This window comes from Phoca vitulina, unplaced genomic scaffold (genome assembly GCF_004348235.1).
Source record: "Phoca vitulina isolate PV1807 unplaced genomic scaffold, GSC_HSeal_1.0 scaffold548, whole genome shotgun sequence".
NCBI lineage: Eukaryota > Metazoa > Chordata > Mammalia > Carnivora > Phocidae > Phoca > Phoca vitulina.
This window is the reverse complement of record NW_022590235.1, coordinates 6,863-19,671: the sequence shown is the minus strand read 5'-3', so window position 1 is coordinate 19,671 and position 12,809 is coordinate 6,863. Positions and strand designations below refer to the sequence as shown.

General features: G+C 36.7%; 1 protein-coding gene across 1 annotated transcript; it reads right to left on the bottom strand.

Annotated features, from left to right (window-relative positions):
• Positions 1–3,613: 3,613 nt before the first annotated feature.
• On the bottom strand, positions 3,614–9,340 carry LOC116629290 (5-azacytidine-induced protein 2). Its single transcript, XM_032399596.1, has 4 exons — positions 7,361–9,340; positions 5,585–5,710; positions 5,014–5,113; positions 3,614–3,901 (listed from the first exon to the last, which is right to left on the bottom strand). Exons 1-4 carry the CDS (start codon positions 7,574–7,576, stop codon positions 3,735–3,737), a joined length of 609 nt encoding a protein of 202 aa, XP_032255487.1. The 5' UTR covers positions 7,577–9,340; the 3' UTR covers positions 3,614–3,734.
• Between the last annotated feature and the right edge of the window lie 3,469 nt (positions 9,341–12,809).

The window sequence follows — 12,809 nt, the reverse complement described above, 5'->3', positions numbered from 1 at the left end:
GTACAGAAGATACATGCCACAACATTATAAAGGCCTTTTATGAAAAACTCATAGCTAACATAATACTCAAGAGGAAAAAATGGAGAGCTTTCCCCCTAAGGTCAGGAACAAGACAAGAATGTCCACTCTCACCACTTTTATTCAACACGGTACTGGAAATGGCAGCCACAGCAATCAGACAAGAAAAAGAAAAGGCATTCAAATTGGTAAGGAAGAAGCAAAACTTATCACTACTTGCAGATGACGGAATACTATATGTAGAAAACCTGAAAAGACTCCACCAAAAATCTACTAAAACCGATAAATGAATTCAGTAAGGTTGCAGGACACAAAATCAATATATAGAAATCTGTTGCATTTCTATACACTAATAATGAAGTAGCAGGAAGAAATTAGGGAAACAATCCCATTTACAACTACATCAAAAATAATAAAATACCTAGGAATAAACTTAACCAAGTAAGTGAAATACCTGTACTCTGAAAACTATGAAACACTGATGAAAAAAATTGAAGATGACACAAACAAATGGAAAGATACTCCATGCTCACGGATTGGTAGAACAAACTGTTAAAATGTTCATTCTACCCAAAGCCATTTACAGATTTAATGCAATCCCTATCAAAATACCAAGAGTACTTTTCACAGAACTAGATACATTATACTAAAATTTGTATGGAACCACAAAAGACCCTGAATACCCAAAGCAATCTTGAGAAAGAACAAAAAAGCTGGAGACAGCACAATCCCAGATTTCAAGATATACTACAAAGCTGTAGTAATCAAAACAGTACGGTACTGCCACAAAAACAGACAGAATAGAGAACTGAGAAATAAACCCATGGCTACATGGTCAATTAATCTATGAAAAAAGAGGCAAGAATATGCAATGGGGAAAGACAATCTCTTCAACAAATGGTTTTGGGAAAATTGGACAGCTATATGCAAAAGAATGAAACTGCACCACTTTCTTACACCATACACAAAAATAAACTCAAAATGGATTAAAGACCTAAATGTGAGACCTGAAACCATAAAACTAGAAGACAACATAGGCAGTAATCTCTTTGTCATTGGCCTTAGCAACATTGTTTTAGATATGTCTCCTTGGGAAAGGGAAACAAAAGCAAAAATAAACTTCTGGGGCTACACCAAAATAAAAAGCTTCTGCACAGCAAAGGAAATAATCAAAACTAAAAGACAACCTACTGAATGGGAGAAGATACTGACAAATGACATATCTGATAAAGGGTTAGAATTCAAAACATATAAAGAACTTACGCAAGTCAACACTTAAAAAACAATCTAATTAAAAATGGGCAGAGGACTGACTTTCGGGTATTAAAGAGGGCATGTACTGAATGGAGCACTGGGTGTTATATGCAAACAATGAATCATGGAACACTACATCGAAAACTAACGATGTGATGGGCGCCTGGGTGGCTCAGTTGGTTAAGCGACTGCCTTCGGCTCAGGTTGTGATCCTGGAGTCCCGGGATCGAGTCCCACATCGGGCTTCCTGCTCAGCAGGGAGTCTGCTTCTCCCTCTGACCCTCCTCCCTCTCATGCTCTCTGTCTCTCATTGTCTCTCTCACAAATAAATAAAAAAAAAAAAAAAGAAAACTAACGATGTGATGTATGGTGATTAACATAACATAATAAAAAAAAAAGTGGGCAGAGGACCTAAATAGGCATCTGTTCAAAGAAGATATACAGACAGCCAACAGACACGTGAAAAGATGCTCAACATAACTCATCATGGGGAAAATGCAAATCAAAACTACAATGAGGTATCACCTGACACCTATCAGAATGGCTAAAATCAAAAAACGCAAGAGACAAGTATTGATGAGGATGAGGAAAAAAAGGAACCCACATGCATGTCGGTGAGAATGCAAACTGGTGTAATCCACTTTATAGTCTGGAAGTTCCTCAAAAAGTTAAAAACAGAATTACCATGAGTGTGTATACACACACACACACACACACACATACACACACACAAAGGGGACTATTACTCAGCCATAAAAAGAATGGAACCCTGCAATTTGCAACAACATGGATGAATCTAGAGAGTATAATGCAAATAAGCAAAGTAAGCCAGTCAGAGAAAGACCGATACCGTGATTTCACTCACATGTAGAATTTAAAAAATAAATGAACAAAGAAAAAGAAAAACCAAAAAACACACTCTTAACTATAAAGAATGACTAGATGGTTACCAAAGGGGAGGTAGGGGGGATGGGTAAAATATGTGAAGGAGATTAAGAGTACACTTATCATGATGAGCAGTTAATATAGAATTGCTCCCATCCAAGTACTAACCAGGCCTGACCTGCTGAATCACTATAGTGTACACCTGAAACTAATATAACACTTGTACATGTTAGACTGGAATTAAAATATTTTTAAAAATTAAAATTAAGAAAAACATACATAAACAAACAAGCAAGTACACCAGCCAGCCAGCCAGCTAGCCAGCTTCTCAGGGGCTATGGCACCTAAGCTTATGGGATAGGATGCTGGAAGCCTTTGAAGGAACTGTATGTAACTGCAGAAATTAACTTCAGATGTTAAGTAGGAAAAAAAGTATTTTGCCCTAACAGGAACTGACAATAATCTCTATAGTGTTTCCCCTTTACCAGGTCTGGAGGCTTGAAAACAAGTTCTCATTGTCCAGTTCAGAGGAATTAATTTGGCTAAGGCCAAGGTGGAATGCTATATTATTCTTAATGCCTGGCTGTCAGTCAGGATGTCAGGACAGTTGGGATTCAGGCGCGAGTGTCCTGGCTGGCAATCAGGGAATACGGGAAGTAGTGTCTTTTTAGGTATTGGCATCCCAAAAGAAACCTGGGGTAGGTGACACAGCTCCTCAATGGGGTTAGAATGCTGTGATGGGCAAAACGGTTGAGAAATAATTATCTAACTGGTTAACTTATTTAAAATACATGAATGTATATAATGGCTGTTTGACTCTAGACTACTAAACTTTTCTTACAACAACTATTTTAAACTTTGCATTTGGTACATTGCTCTCACAACTCCTCCTTTTCTCTACCATTTCTTCTTTTTCTCTTCAGCACTGTCATGACATCTAAAAACTTGTATTCAACTTTGTTAGAACCAATGTAAAGTATTAGTGAACAGACTTGGTGAGGACCTGAAAGGCAACGTGTGTTTTAGTGGATGACTTCAGGCTAACCATACTTCAGCAGCTCAGCACGGTTGTTTTTACTTTTTCCCCCCAATTCTTAAAATCTCAGCTATTTGCTGAAAATTGAAGTTGCCCAAAAGTATTGAGACCTTTGAAAATTAGTAGACTCTGTCAAGTTTTTTCTTTTCTTTTTAAGAGTTCTAAAAACTAAGTTGTCTCTTGTGGTGTCTATATTAATCAAATTATTAAATTAAAATGATAAACTTAAAAACTTTACAGAAAAAAATGACTTAAGGAAACTGAAGGAAAGGAGTTTAAAAGGAATAGCTTTAATAAATTAATAAATGAACTAGTAAGCTTTTTTAAAATGAGCTTTTTAAAACAAAATTATATAATTCTGAGATTATGCTAGAAGTATACAGTGTATCATATTTTAGACAAAATGATTAAAAGGGAAGATAAACGTAAATTTTTCAGAGAATGTAACTCTCTAGGTAGTTATAATGTATGTTAACTCCATGATTTAATCTTTAGTTATAAATCCTAGCAATAGCATACACAGAATACTGAATTTCTCAATTTAATAATTCTGTAGTACCGTTTGTTTGGCTTTTTGTAGCTGTATTTTGAGGTCACTACATTCTTTCCTCATCAGTTCCAGTTCTTGTTCCAAACCATGGATCTTCAGGTCACAGCTCAACTTTTCCACCTCCCAGTCTGATGAAGGTGGATTTAAATTCCTCATCACTAAAAAAAGGATGGACATTAACTATTATTTCTGCCTTCTACATCTGTTGTAATTCCATAAAGGTTATACTAGTAAAATGTAGATAATACAAAAACTAATACAAAAGATGCACAACTAACTGTTTTTTAAAAACAGTAATTACTTTCAAAGATCTATGCTAATGAGAATAAGAAACCTACCAATCTTGTTTCAGAATGTATTAATCACCACTACCTCTGATCTTCTGTTTAGGTTAAAGTACAAGTTTGTCATTCTGGAACTTTAAAATATATAACACTAATCAAACACATGCTAAAACTTTTGACAAGTCAATAATATATAAGTCAAGGTTAAGACAGTGATAATTAAATGAAGTGAGGAAACTGAAGCTCATGTCTCTACTCCATCTAGTCCCCTCAGAGTATAAAGTATGATCATCAGGCCTAGAACATGATGTCAAAACAATTTATTCATAAACATCTACTGTAGAAACTCAATACAACTGGATAATGAATTACCTTTGAGTTAGTTCTTTAGTCTATCTAGAAAAAGCCCCAACCAGCTACTGTAAGAGAGCTCATCTCAAACTCCTATCAAAAGGTCTCTCTCAGAGACCTACTCTTCAGCTTGTCTCATCAGAATGTTCATGGGAACAGGCCAATAGCCATATGTTCCAGAACTAATTATTCACTCCAGCATCTCATCTGCACATTTTAACAATCTTCAGAAATTAAAAAAAAAAAAAAAAAAAAAAAAAGAGTAATTGTAACTACTCCATGACAGTATGTCTAAATAGCGGGCAAAAGTTCAGTAGAAAGGAAAAGCTAGGACATACCAGCAGGCAAGACGTTTTGACAAGGATGGAGTTCTACTCCTTTCTTCATCTACTTCATCACAAACTAGCCCTGAATAAAAACCATCAAATTTTCTCTAGGAAAAGTGCAACTTATATCTAAGGAAAAGTTAAAGCAGTTGATATTTTGGTGAAAGCAGATCAGAGAAATTAATGTAAGCCTAAAATTATAAAATAAGGCCTTAGCATACAGATACAGAAAACTGATAATGGATATAACACATAAATGGAAAATTATATTGATTCCATTATAATATTTGTAACAAGTAAGTGGCATACCCTGCTGAGTTTCCACCTCTGTCCTTAGCTGGAGGAGTTCTACTTCTTTAGATTGTAGCTGTTCATTCAATACTTTCAAAGATTCAGAGTTGTCTTTATTCTAGTTAAGTAGGGAAAATGCCAAATTACATTCAATAAAATCTATAGGTTGATATATATTAATTTTCAGGTAGATGAAAAAAACAGATTTAGGCCTTTAAAAAGCAAGGTGGGAAAATGAACCCAGTTTTTCACTAATCTCTTTTTTCTTTTTCAAACTTAGGACATACTATTCACTGGCTTTTTTTCTTTTAAAAACACATTGACAAATTCTACCATGTCATGATTTTTCAAAATAAGTTAGTGGTGTTAGATATACTTAATTCCTAAACATCATTACATACTATATATTTATTTTGTACAGAAATAAGTTATAAATATCGCCATTAAAAATTCCTATTTTTGCCTTAAGGATGTATATTTTTAATTTTTTATTTAATAAATGTAAGTATTTCTCTTACTTCTAATTTTAAACTTCCTGAAGAAGAAAACTCATTTGCAATACATAGAGATTGTTTTCAAACCAACTTACCATTTTATCCAATTTGCTTTTCAAATTATCTCTATCAATGCAAACCTCTCGATATGCATGATAGGCTTTATTTACTTGTTCACGTCCCACAGAACTTGTTTCTTCATCTAATCGAGCTCCTATAAGCTAATGGTATAAAATTAGAAGGGAAAGCTTAAAGAAAGTATTCTACAAAACAAACAAAACAAAAAAGAAGCCAGTCTTCTGATGGCTCCACACCTTACTTTTCTTTGTAATGCAGGGATAAAGCCTGGAGTATAATTAGGTAAACATTTCACTTCCAACAAGTAAGCCTTCCTGATTAAGAAAGCAAAAAAGTACAGGTAAATATTTTTAAAGTCTTCTATTTTATGCTTTTAATCAGTATTTTTTGTTATAACATATATTAATTCATCATACTAAAACAGTACATCATTCTTTTATAATACTTAGGTGTTTTCCAAGCCAGTAGTATTTCATTTCCACCATTAGAAAAAATGACAAGTTAAGGTATACTTGACTTTTTAAAGAATAAATGTGGTAGTTCATTAAATACTGTATTATTCCAGAATAGAAATTATAGGCTTGTTGGTCACAAAGTACAGAAATATTGCCAATGTTAGCTATACCAAAGCACATTTTTCTACTTAATTTTAAAATGAGCATAACTACAAGCTCCAAAATGTTAACCTTTTCTCACTCTATCCAATTGTATCACAAATTTATTTGATTACCATTAAAGACAATGTATATGAATATAAAGAAATTATGATTTTTACAACTGACTTCCTTTCTCTTATTTCTCCTAGATGAATCAAACTCTAACCAAGCCCCATCCTAAAGTTTTTAATAACAAGATAATTCATTTCCTTGGCAGCTAAGAATCCATTTCCTTCCCTTTTGAGGAAGCTGCTGTTTATAAAATACAAATACAATGATCTAATCTGAAGAAACATAAAACTAAGTTAAAACTTCTTAAAACTCAAAATATAAAAGGGTGAGTGATGAAGATTTCCCAGTACAAAAAGCCAAGTAGATATGATGATTTATAATGGAATCAACTATCAAGCTTATATATTCTGTAACATTTAAGAGTGTCAGGTTTCTGCATGAGAAAGGTAAACAGAGAAAGGTAATTTATCAGTTAAAGCATTATTCTGTGTGTTCAAGAACAAAAGAGAATGTTGAGGTAAAGATGTCAATCCTGGTGAACACGTTTTTAAACATTAGAACAATGTTACAGGAGATTCCTCCTTTGACATTTAATTTCCTTTGCTGGCATATCATTTTTTACACAGATTTTATTTTTTTATTTTTTTTAAGATTTTATTTATTTATTTGACAGAGACACAGTGAGAGAGGGAACACAAGCAGGGGGAATGGGAGAGGGAGAAGCAGGCTTCCTGCAGAGCAGAGAGCCCGATGCAGGACTCGATCCCAGGACCCTGGGATCATGACCTGAGCCGAAGGCAGACACCCAACGACTGAGCCACCCAGGCGCCCTTTTGCACAGATTTTAAAATCCTGAATAAAATACATACAGTTTATGAAGGTAAAGCAATCTAAAAAAAGAAAAATACATTCCAAGAAAAATATATTGCAAATCCTATTCTACAAATATTCACCACGTACGTGATATGTGAAGCACAGTATGAGAAGTACTGGGTTTTGAGACTAGCTGTGAGTTATCCTTGGAAACTTAGTACAACCAGGGAAGACAGGTTAGAAAAATTTTTTAAATTTCAAGTATTTCGAATTATTCTTTGAGTCATAAAATATAATAAAGATAATAATTACCTTTTCTTCCAAAAATCTTACTCTTTTCTTTAAGAAAGAGTTCTCTTTCTCTGAATCCTTAAGTCGTTTTTTGATGTCTTCATATGCAGTGACAAGGGCAAAATGTGAAGCAACAGATTCATCTCCTGAATATATTGAGATTGGAGTCACTGTGTCTCTCCTATGTGCTTTTTCATGATTCAGAATGCAGATATCATCTTCTACCAGTGCATCCATGACAGCTTTTTAAAAGAATATAAAAGAAAAATGTCTCATTGAATAAATGAGCAGGAAAAGAGAGATGTATTTAGAATAATGAGAATACTGGGTCAATGTTAAAAACTCCTATTTCTTTTACAGGCAGCCTAACATAGTGGTGAAAAGCATGGGCTCTAGAACCAGATTCTAGGAGATGCATCCAAGCCCTACTTAGTGTCAGTAAGACTTTGCACTTAATCTCTCTGCCTCGGTTTCCTTATTTATAAAGTATAATAAATAGTAGCAACTGCTTCACAGAATTCTTAAGAATATTAAATAAGTTGATACCTATAAAGCATTTGAAACCAATCTAAGCTATTATTAGTAAGTGTTAGAAAAAGTAGTAAAACACTGTTTTTATAGGATAAAAATCTTTAAATTTATACCCACATATTTCTTCATTATCAGCATTTCCACTCTCAGATGTAAGTAGCAAGTTTTATAACTTCCCAAATTATAAATTTTCAAAAACTCTCCTGAGTACAATTCACTACAAGACTATTATAGAAGTTTTAATGCATCCTCCACTATATTCTTTCCGTAGTGGTAACTGATTGATTGTAATAGAAGACACAAAGGAATTAACATTTCAGTACTCACCATGTCCCAGTACCATGCACTACATTCTTTTAATATTATATCATTTAAATTCATCCAAACAATTCTATGAGGTAGGTATCACCTACATTTTATAGGATCAAAAAGGTAAAGTAATTTGCCCATGTTAAAGCTAGTAGATGTTAGTTAGCTCTGTGAGGGTACAGGTCTGTTTTGTTCATCATTGTGTCCCCCCAACTCATCATTGTGTGTAAGATGCCCAATAAATATTGGTTATTAAATGAAGAGTCAATAGTGTAGGATTCAAATCAAACTCTAACTCAAAAACCTAAGAGAAGAAGCCAGTTACTTCAGTAGTTAGTGAACTTACTTGGTTTGTACATCTACTTTTGCTGTTAGGTACAGCATTACTTCCCCATCTGAGAGTTATGTTCCTGAAAAACACTGGAAGGAGAAACTGTAGCTGAAATCTTTTAAGACCTCATGGGAAAAACACAGTAAGAGGGACTGTAGGTCATAAGAGAACCTAAAAAATCCTTTTAAATACTTTCTAGTTTGAAATAAAACATCAAATACAGCATTCTAAAAAAGACTATCAATGGAATTTCATGTATCTTATATTAGTAATTCAGGATTAATGAAAAACATTTTTATTTACTATTTCTTGCTTGGAATGACATTTGATTGCTTACTGTGTCAGTCACTGTTCCAAGAATATTATAGGTGAGGAAACTGAGGTAGAAGGAATTTAAGTAATTTTCCCAAGTAAAATAGTAAATAATGAGATGTAACATAGGTGATTACGCCACAGGATCCATGTTTTACTATGCCTGCTTTTCTCCAAAACTTCTGACCTCCCTCCCTGTATCTATCAACGCCTCTAAAGTCCATTTTGCTTTATTTCAGACAACATGAATACTAAGGAAAAATGTATGTTTTTTCTGGTTCCAGTCTTCTATCATTGTATTCTTGCTTTACTGATTTTTGTAACGAAAAGCTTCCAACTTGAGAACGTTCTCAAATAATGTCAGTTTGGTGTATCTAGCAATTTGTTTATATCTAGGATTATAAGAAAGGCAGGCAAAAATGAATGTGTGTACTACAATATAAGTAGGTGAAACCTACCATTCAATCTTCAGCAACACCAACTTAAAAATTTCGAACCACAGGAAGGGGGAAAAGATGGCGGAGGAGTAGGGGACCCTATTTCAACTGGTCCCCGGAATTGAGCTGAATATCCACCAGACCACTCTGAGCACCCACGAAACCAGCCTGAGATGTAAGAAGATCTGGATCTCTACAAACAGAATATCGCAGGTGGTTGGTTTGGAGGTACGAAGCGGGGAGCCGTGATTCCTCAGGCAGATATCGGAGGATAAACGGCAGCGGGAGGGTGCCTGGCCGTGGGGATCCTACACAGCCGGTGAGCGACAACCTCGTGCGCTGCGGACGGGCACAGACTCGCAGACCCGCAGCGATGGGGAAAGGACTCTAGGGCAGCCCCCGGGGCGGACCCGGAGCAGCGGGGTTGCGCCTGCAATCTGCAGGCCCCAGGGCGGAAACCCAGAGCGGCGGTGTTGCGGGCGCCGAACTGGGAGCGGCTGGCTGTTTTAGAAGCACAAAGGGCAGAGACGTGCCCCGACCTGGAGGCAGGACTGGGAGCGCACAACCCAGGAGGCTGCAGTTTATAGCAGCACGGACAGAAACGGAGACAGTGTGGTCTGGAGAACTCACTGAAGAACAGACTGCGGTCTCTCTGCTCTAAGGCAGAGGGTTGGAAACGGTCTCTTCTGCTCTGACTGGCGGAAGAGACGCGGAAAGCCGCCAGGGAAAGCTGCCAGAGAACAAAAGCCCCAAAAATTGATTCCCGTTGAGCCCATCCCCCGCCACAGGGGCGCAGGGCAACTCCGCCCAAACAGGGTTGCCTGAGTAACTGCACAGCAGGCCCCTCCCGCAGAAGACAGGCTGGGAAAACAAGAGGCCAGCAACCCTAAGGTCCCAAGAAAACAGGTGCATCTTGCTTGGGTTCTGGTCAATAATTTGGACTCTATGCATTCCCTCAAACACGCCATCAACAGAATGACTAGGAGGAGGAGCCCCCAAAACAGAAAAGACTCAGAGATTATGACTTATGCTGCAGATTTACAAATGGATGCAGATATAACCAAGATGTCAGAGATGGAATTCAGGCTAGCAATTGTGAAGACAATGGCTAGAATGGAGAAATCAATTAATGGCAACATAGAGTCTCTAAGGGCAGAAATGAAAGCTGAATTGGCAGAACTTAAAAATGCTATCAATGAGATCCAATCCAATCTAGATAATCTAACAGCTAGGGTAACTGAGGCAGAAGAGCGAATAAGCGACCTGGAAGACAATATAATAGATAAAAAGGGAAAAGAGGAGGCCAGGGAAAAACAACTCAGAATCCAAGAAAAAAGAATCAGAGAAATAAGTGACACCATGAAGCGTTCCAATGTCAGAATCATTGGAATCCCGGAGAGAGTGGAGAGAGAGAGAGGACTAGCAGATGTATTTGAGCAAATCGTAGCTGAGAACTTCCCTAATCTGGGGAATGAAACAAACATTCGAGTCCTAGAGGCAGAGAGGACCCCTCCCAAGATCAAGGAAAACAGGCCAACACCCTGGCATGTAACAGTAAAACCTGCAAATCTTAGAACCAAGGAAACCATCTTAAGGGCAGTTAGGGGGAAGAGAGTCCTTACGTACAGAGGGAGGAACATCAGAATAACGTCAGACCTATCCACAGAGACAAGCCAGAAAGGCCTGGCAAGACATATTCAGGGTACTAAATGAGAAGAACATACAGCCAAGAATACTTTATCCAGCAAGGCTTTCATTTAGAATGGATGGAGAGACGCAGAGCTTCCACGACTGGCAGAAACTGAAAGAATATGTGACCACTAAGCCGGCTCTGCAAGAAATATTAAGGGGGGGTTCTATAAAAGGAGAAAGACCCCAAAAGTGATATACAACAGAAATTTACAGGGACAATCTATAAAAACAAGGTCTTCACAGGCAACATGATGACAATTAATTCATATCTTTCAATAATCACTCTCAACATGAATGGCCTAAACGCTCCCATAAAACGGCACGGGGTTGCAGATTGGATAAAAAGACAGGACCCATCCATATGCTGTCTACAAGAGACTCATTTTGAACCTAAAGATACATCCAGACTGAAAGTGAAGGCATGAAGATCCATCTTCCATGCCAGCAGACCTCAAAAGAAAGCTGGGGTAGCAATTCTTATATCAGACAAATTAGATTTTAAACTAAAGTCTGTAATAGGAGATACAGGACACTATATCATTCTTAAAGGGTCTATCCAACAAGAAGATCTAACAATTGTAAATATCTACGCCCCCAACATGGGAGCAGCCATCTACATAAGCCAACTGTTAACCAAAATAAAGAGTCACATTGATAACAATACGTTAATTGTAGGAGACCTCAATACTCCACTCTCAGCAATGGACAGATCATCTAAGCAGAAAATCAACAAGGAAACAAGAGCTTTGAATGATACATTGGACCAGATGGACCTCATAGATATTTACAGAACATTCCACCCTAAAACAACAGAATACTCATTCTTCTCGAGCGCACATGGAACTTTCTCCAGAATAGACCATATACTGGGTCACAAATCAGGTCTCAACCGATACCAAAAGATTGAGATTATTCCCTGCATATTCTCAATGCTCTAAAATTGGAACTCAATCGCAAGAAAAAATTTGGCAGAAATTCAAACACTTGGAAGCTAAAGACCACTCTGCTCAAGAATGTTTGGGTCAATCAGGAAATCAAAGAAGAACTTAAACAATTCATGGAAACACATGAGAATGAAAACACATCAGTCCAAAACTTACTAATACTGCAAAGGCGGCCCTAAAGGGGAAATATATAGCCATCCAAGCCTCACTCAAAAAAATAGAAAAATCCCGAATTCACCAACTAACTCTACACCTCAAAGAACTAGAGAAAAAGCAACAAATGACGCCTAAGCCATTTACTAGAAGAGAAATAATTAAAATTAGAGCAGAAATCAATGAATTAGAAACCAGAAACACAGTAGATCAGATCAACGAAACTAGAAGCTGGTTCTTTGAAAGAATTAATAAGATCGATAAACCACTGGCCAGACTTATCCAAAAGAAAAGAGAAAGGACCCAAATTAATAAAATTATGAATGAAAGGGGAGAGATCACGACTAACACCAAGGAAATAGAAACAATTATTAGAAATTATTATCAACAACTATATGCCAATAAACTGAGCAATCTGGATGAAATGGAGGCCTTCCTGGAAACCTATAAGCTGCCAAGACTGAAACAGGAAGAAATTGACAACCTGAATAGGCCAATAACCAGTAACGAGATTGAAGCAGTGATCCAAAACCTCCCAAAAAACAAGAGTCCAGGGCCTGATGGATTCCCTGGGGAATTCTACCAGACATTCAAAGAAGAAATAATACCTATTCTACTGAAGCTGTTTCAAAAAATAAAAACAGAAGGAAAACTTCCAAACTCATTCTATGAGGCCAGCATTACCTTAATCCCCAAACCAGGCAAAGACCCCATCAAAAAGGAGAATTTCAGACTGATATCCCTGATGAATATGGATTCCA

Excerpts from the sequence above, each read along its gene's own strand:
- LOC116629290 (XM_032399596.1), bottom strand. The coding sequence starts at position 7,576 with ATGGATGCACTGGTAGAAGATGATATCTGCATTCTGAATCATGAAAAA. Across the intron at positions 5,711-7,360 it reads TAAGATTTTTGGAAGAAAAG|CTTATAGGAGCTCGATTAGA; the intron begins GTAATTATTATC and ends TTATACCATTAG. Across the intron at positions 3,902-5,013 it reads AGAGGTGGAAACTCAGCAGG|TGATGAGGAATTTAAATCCA; the intron begins GTATGCCACTTA and ends TCCTTTTTTTAG.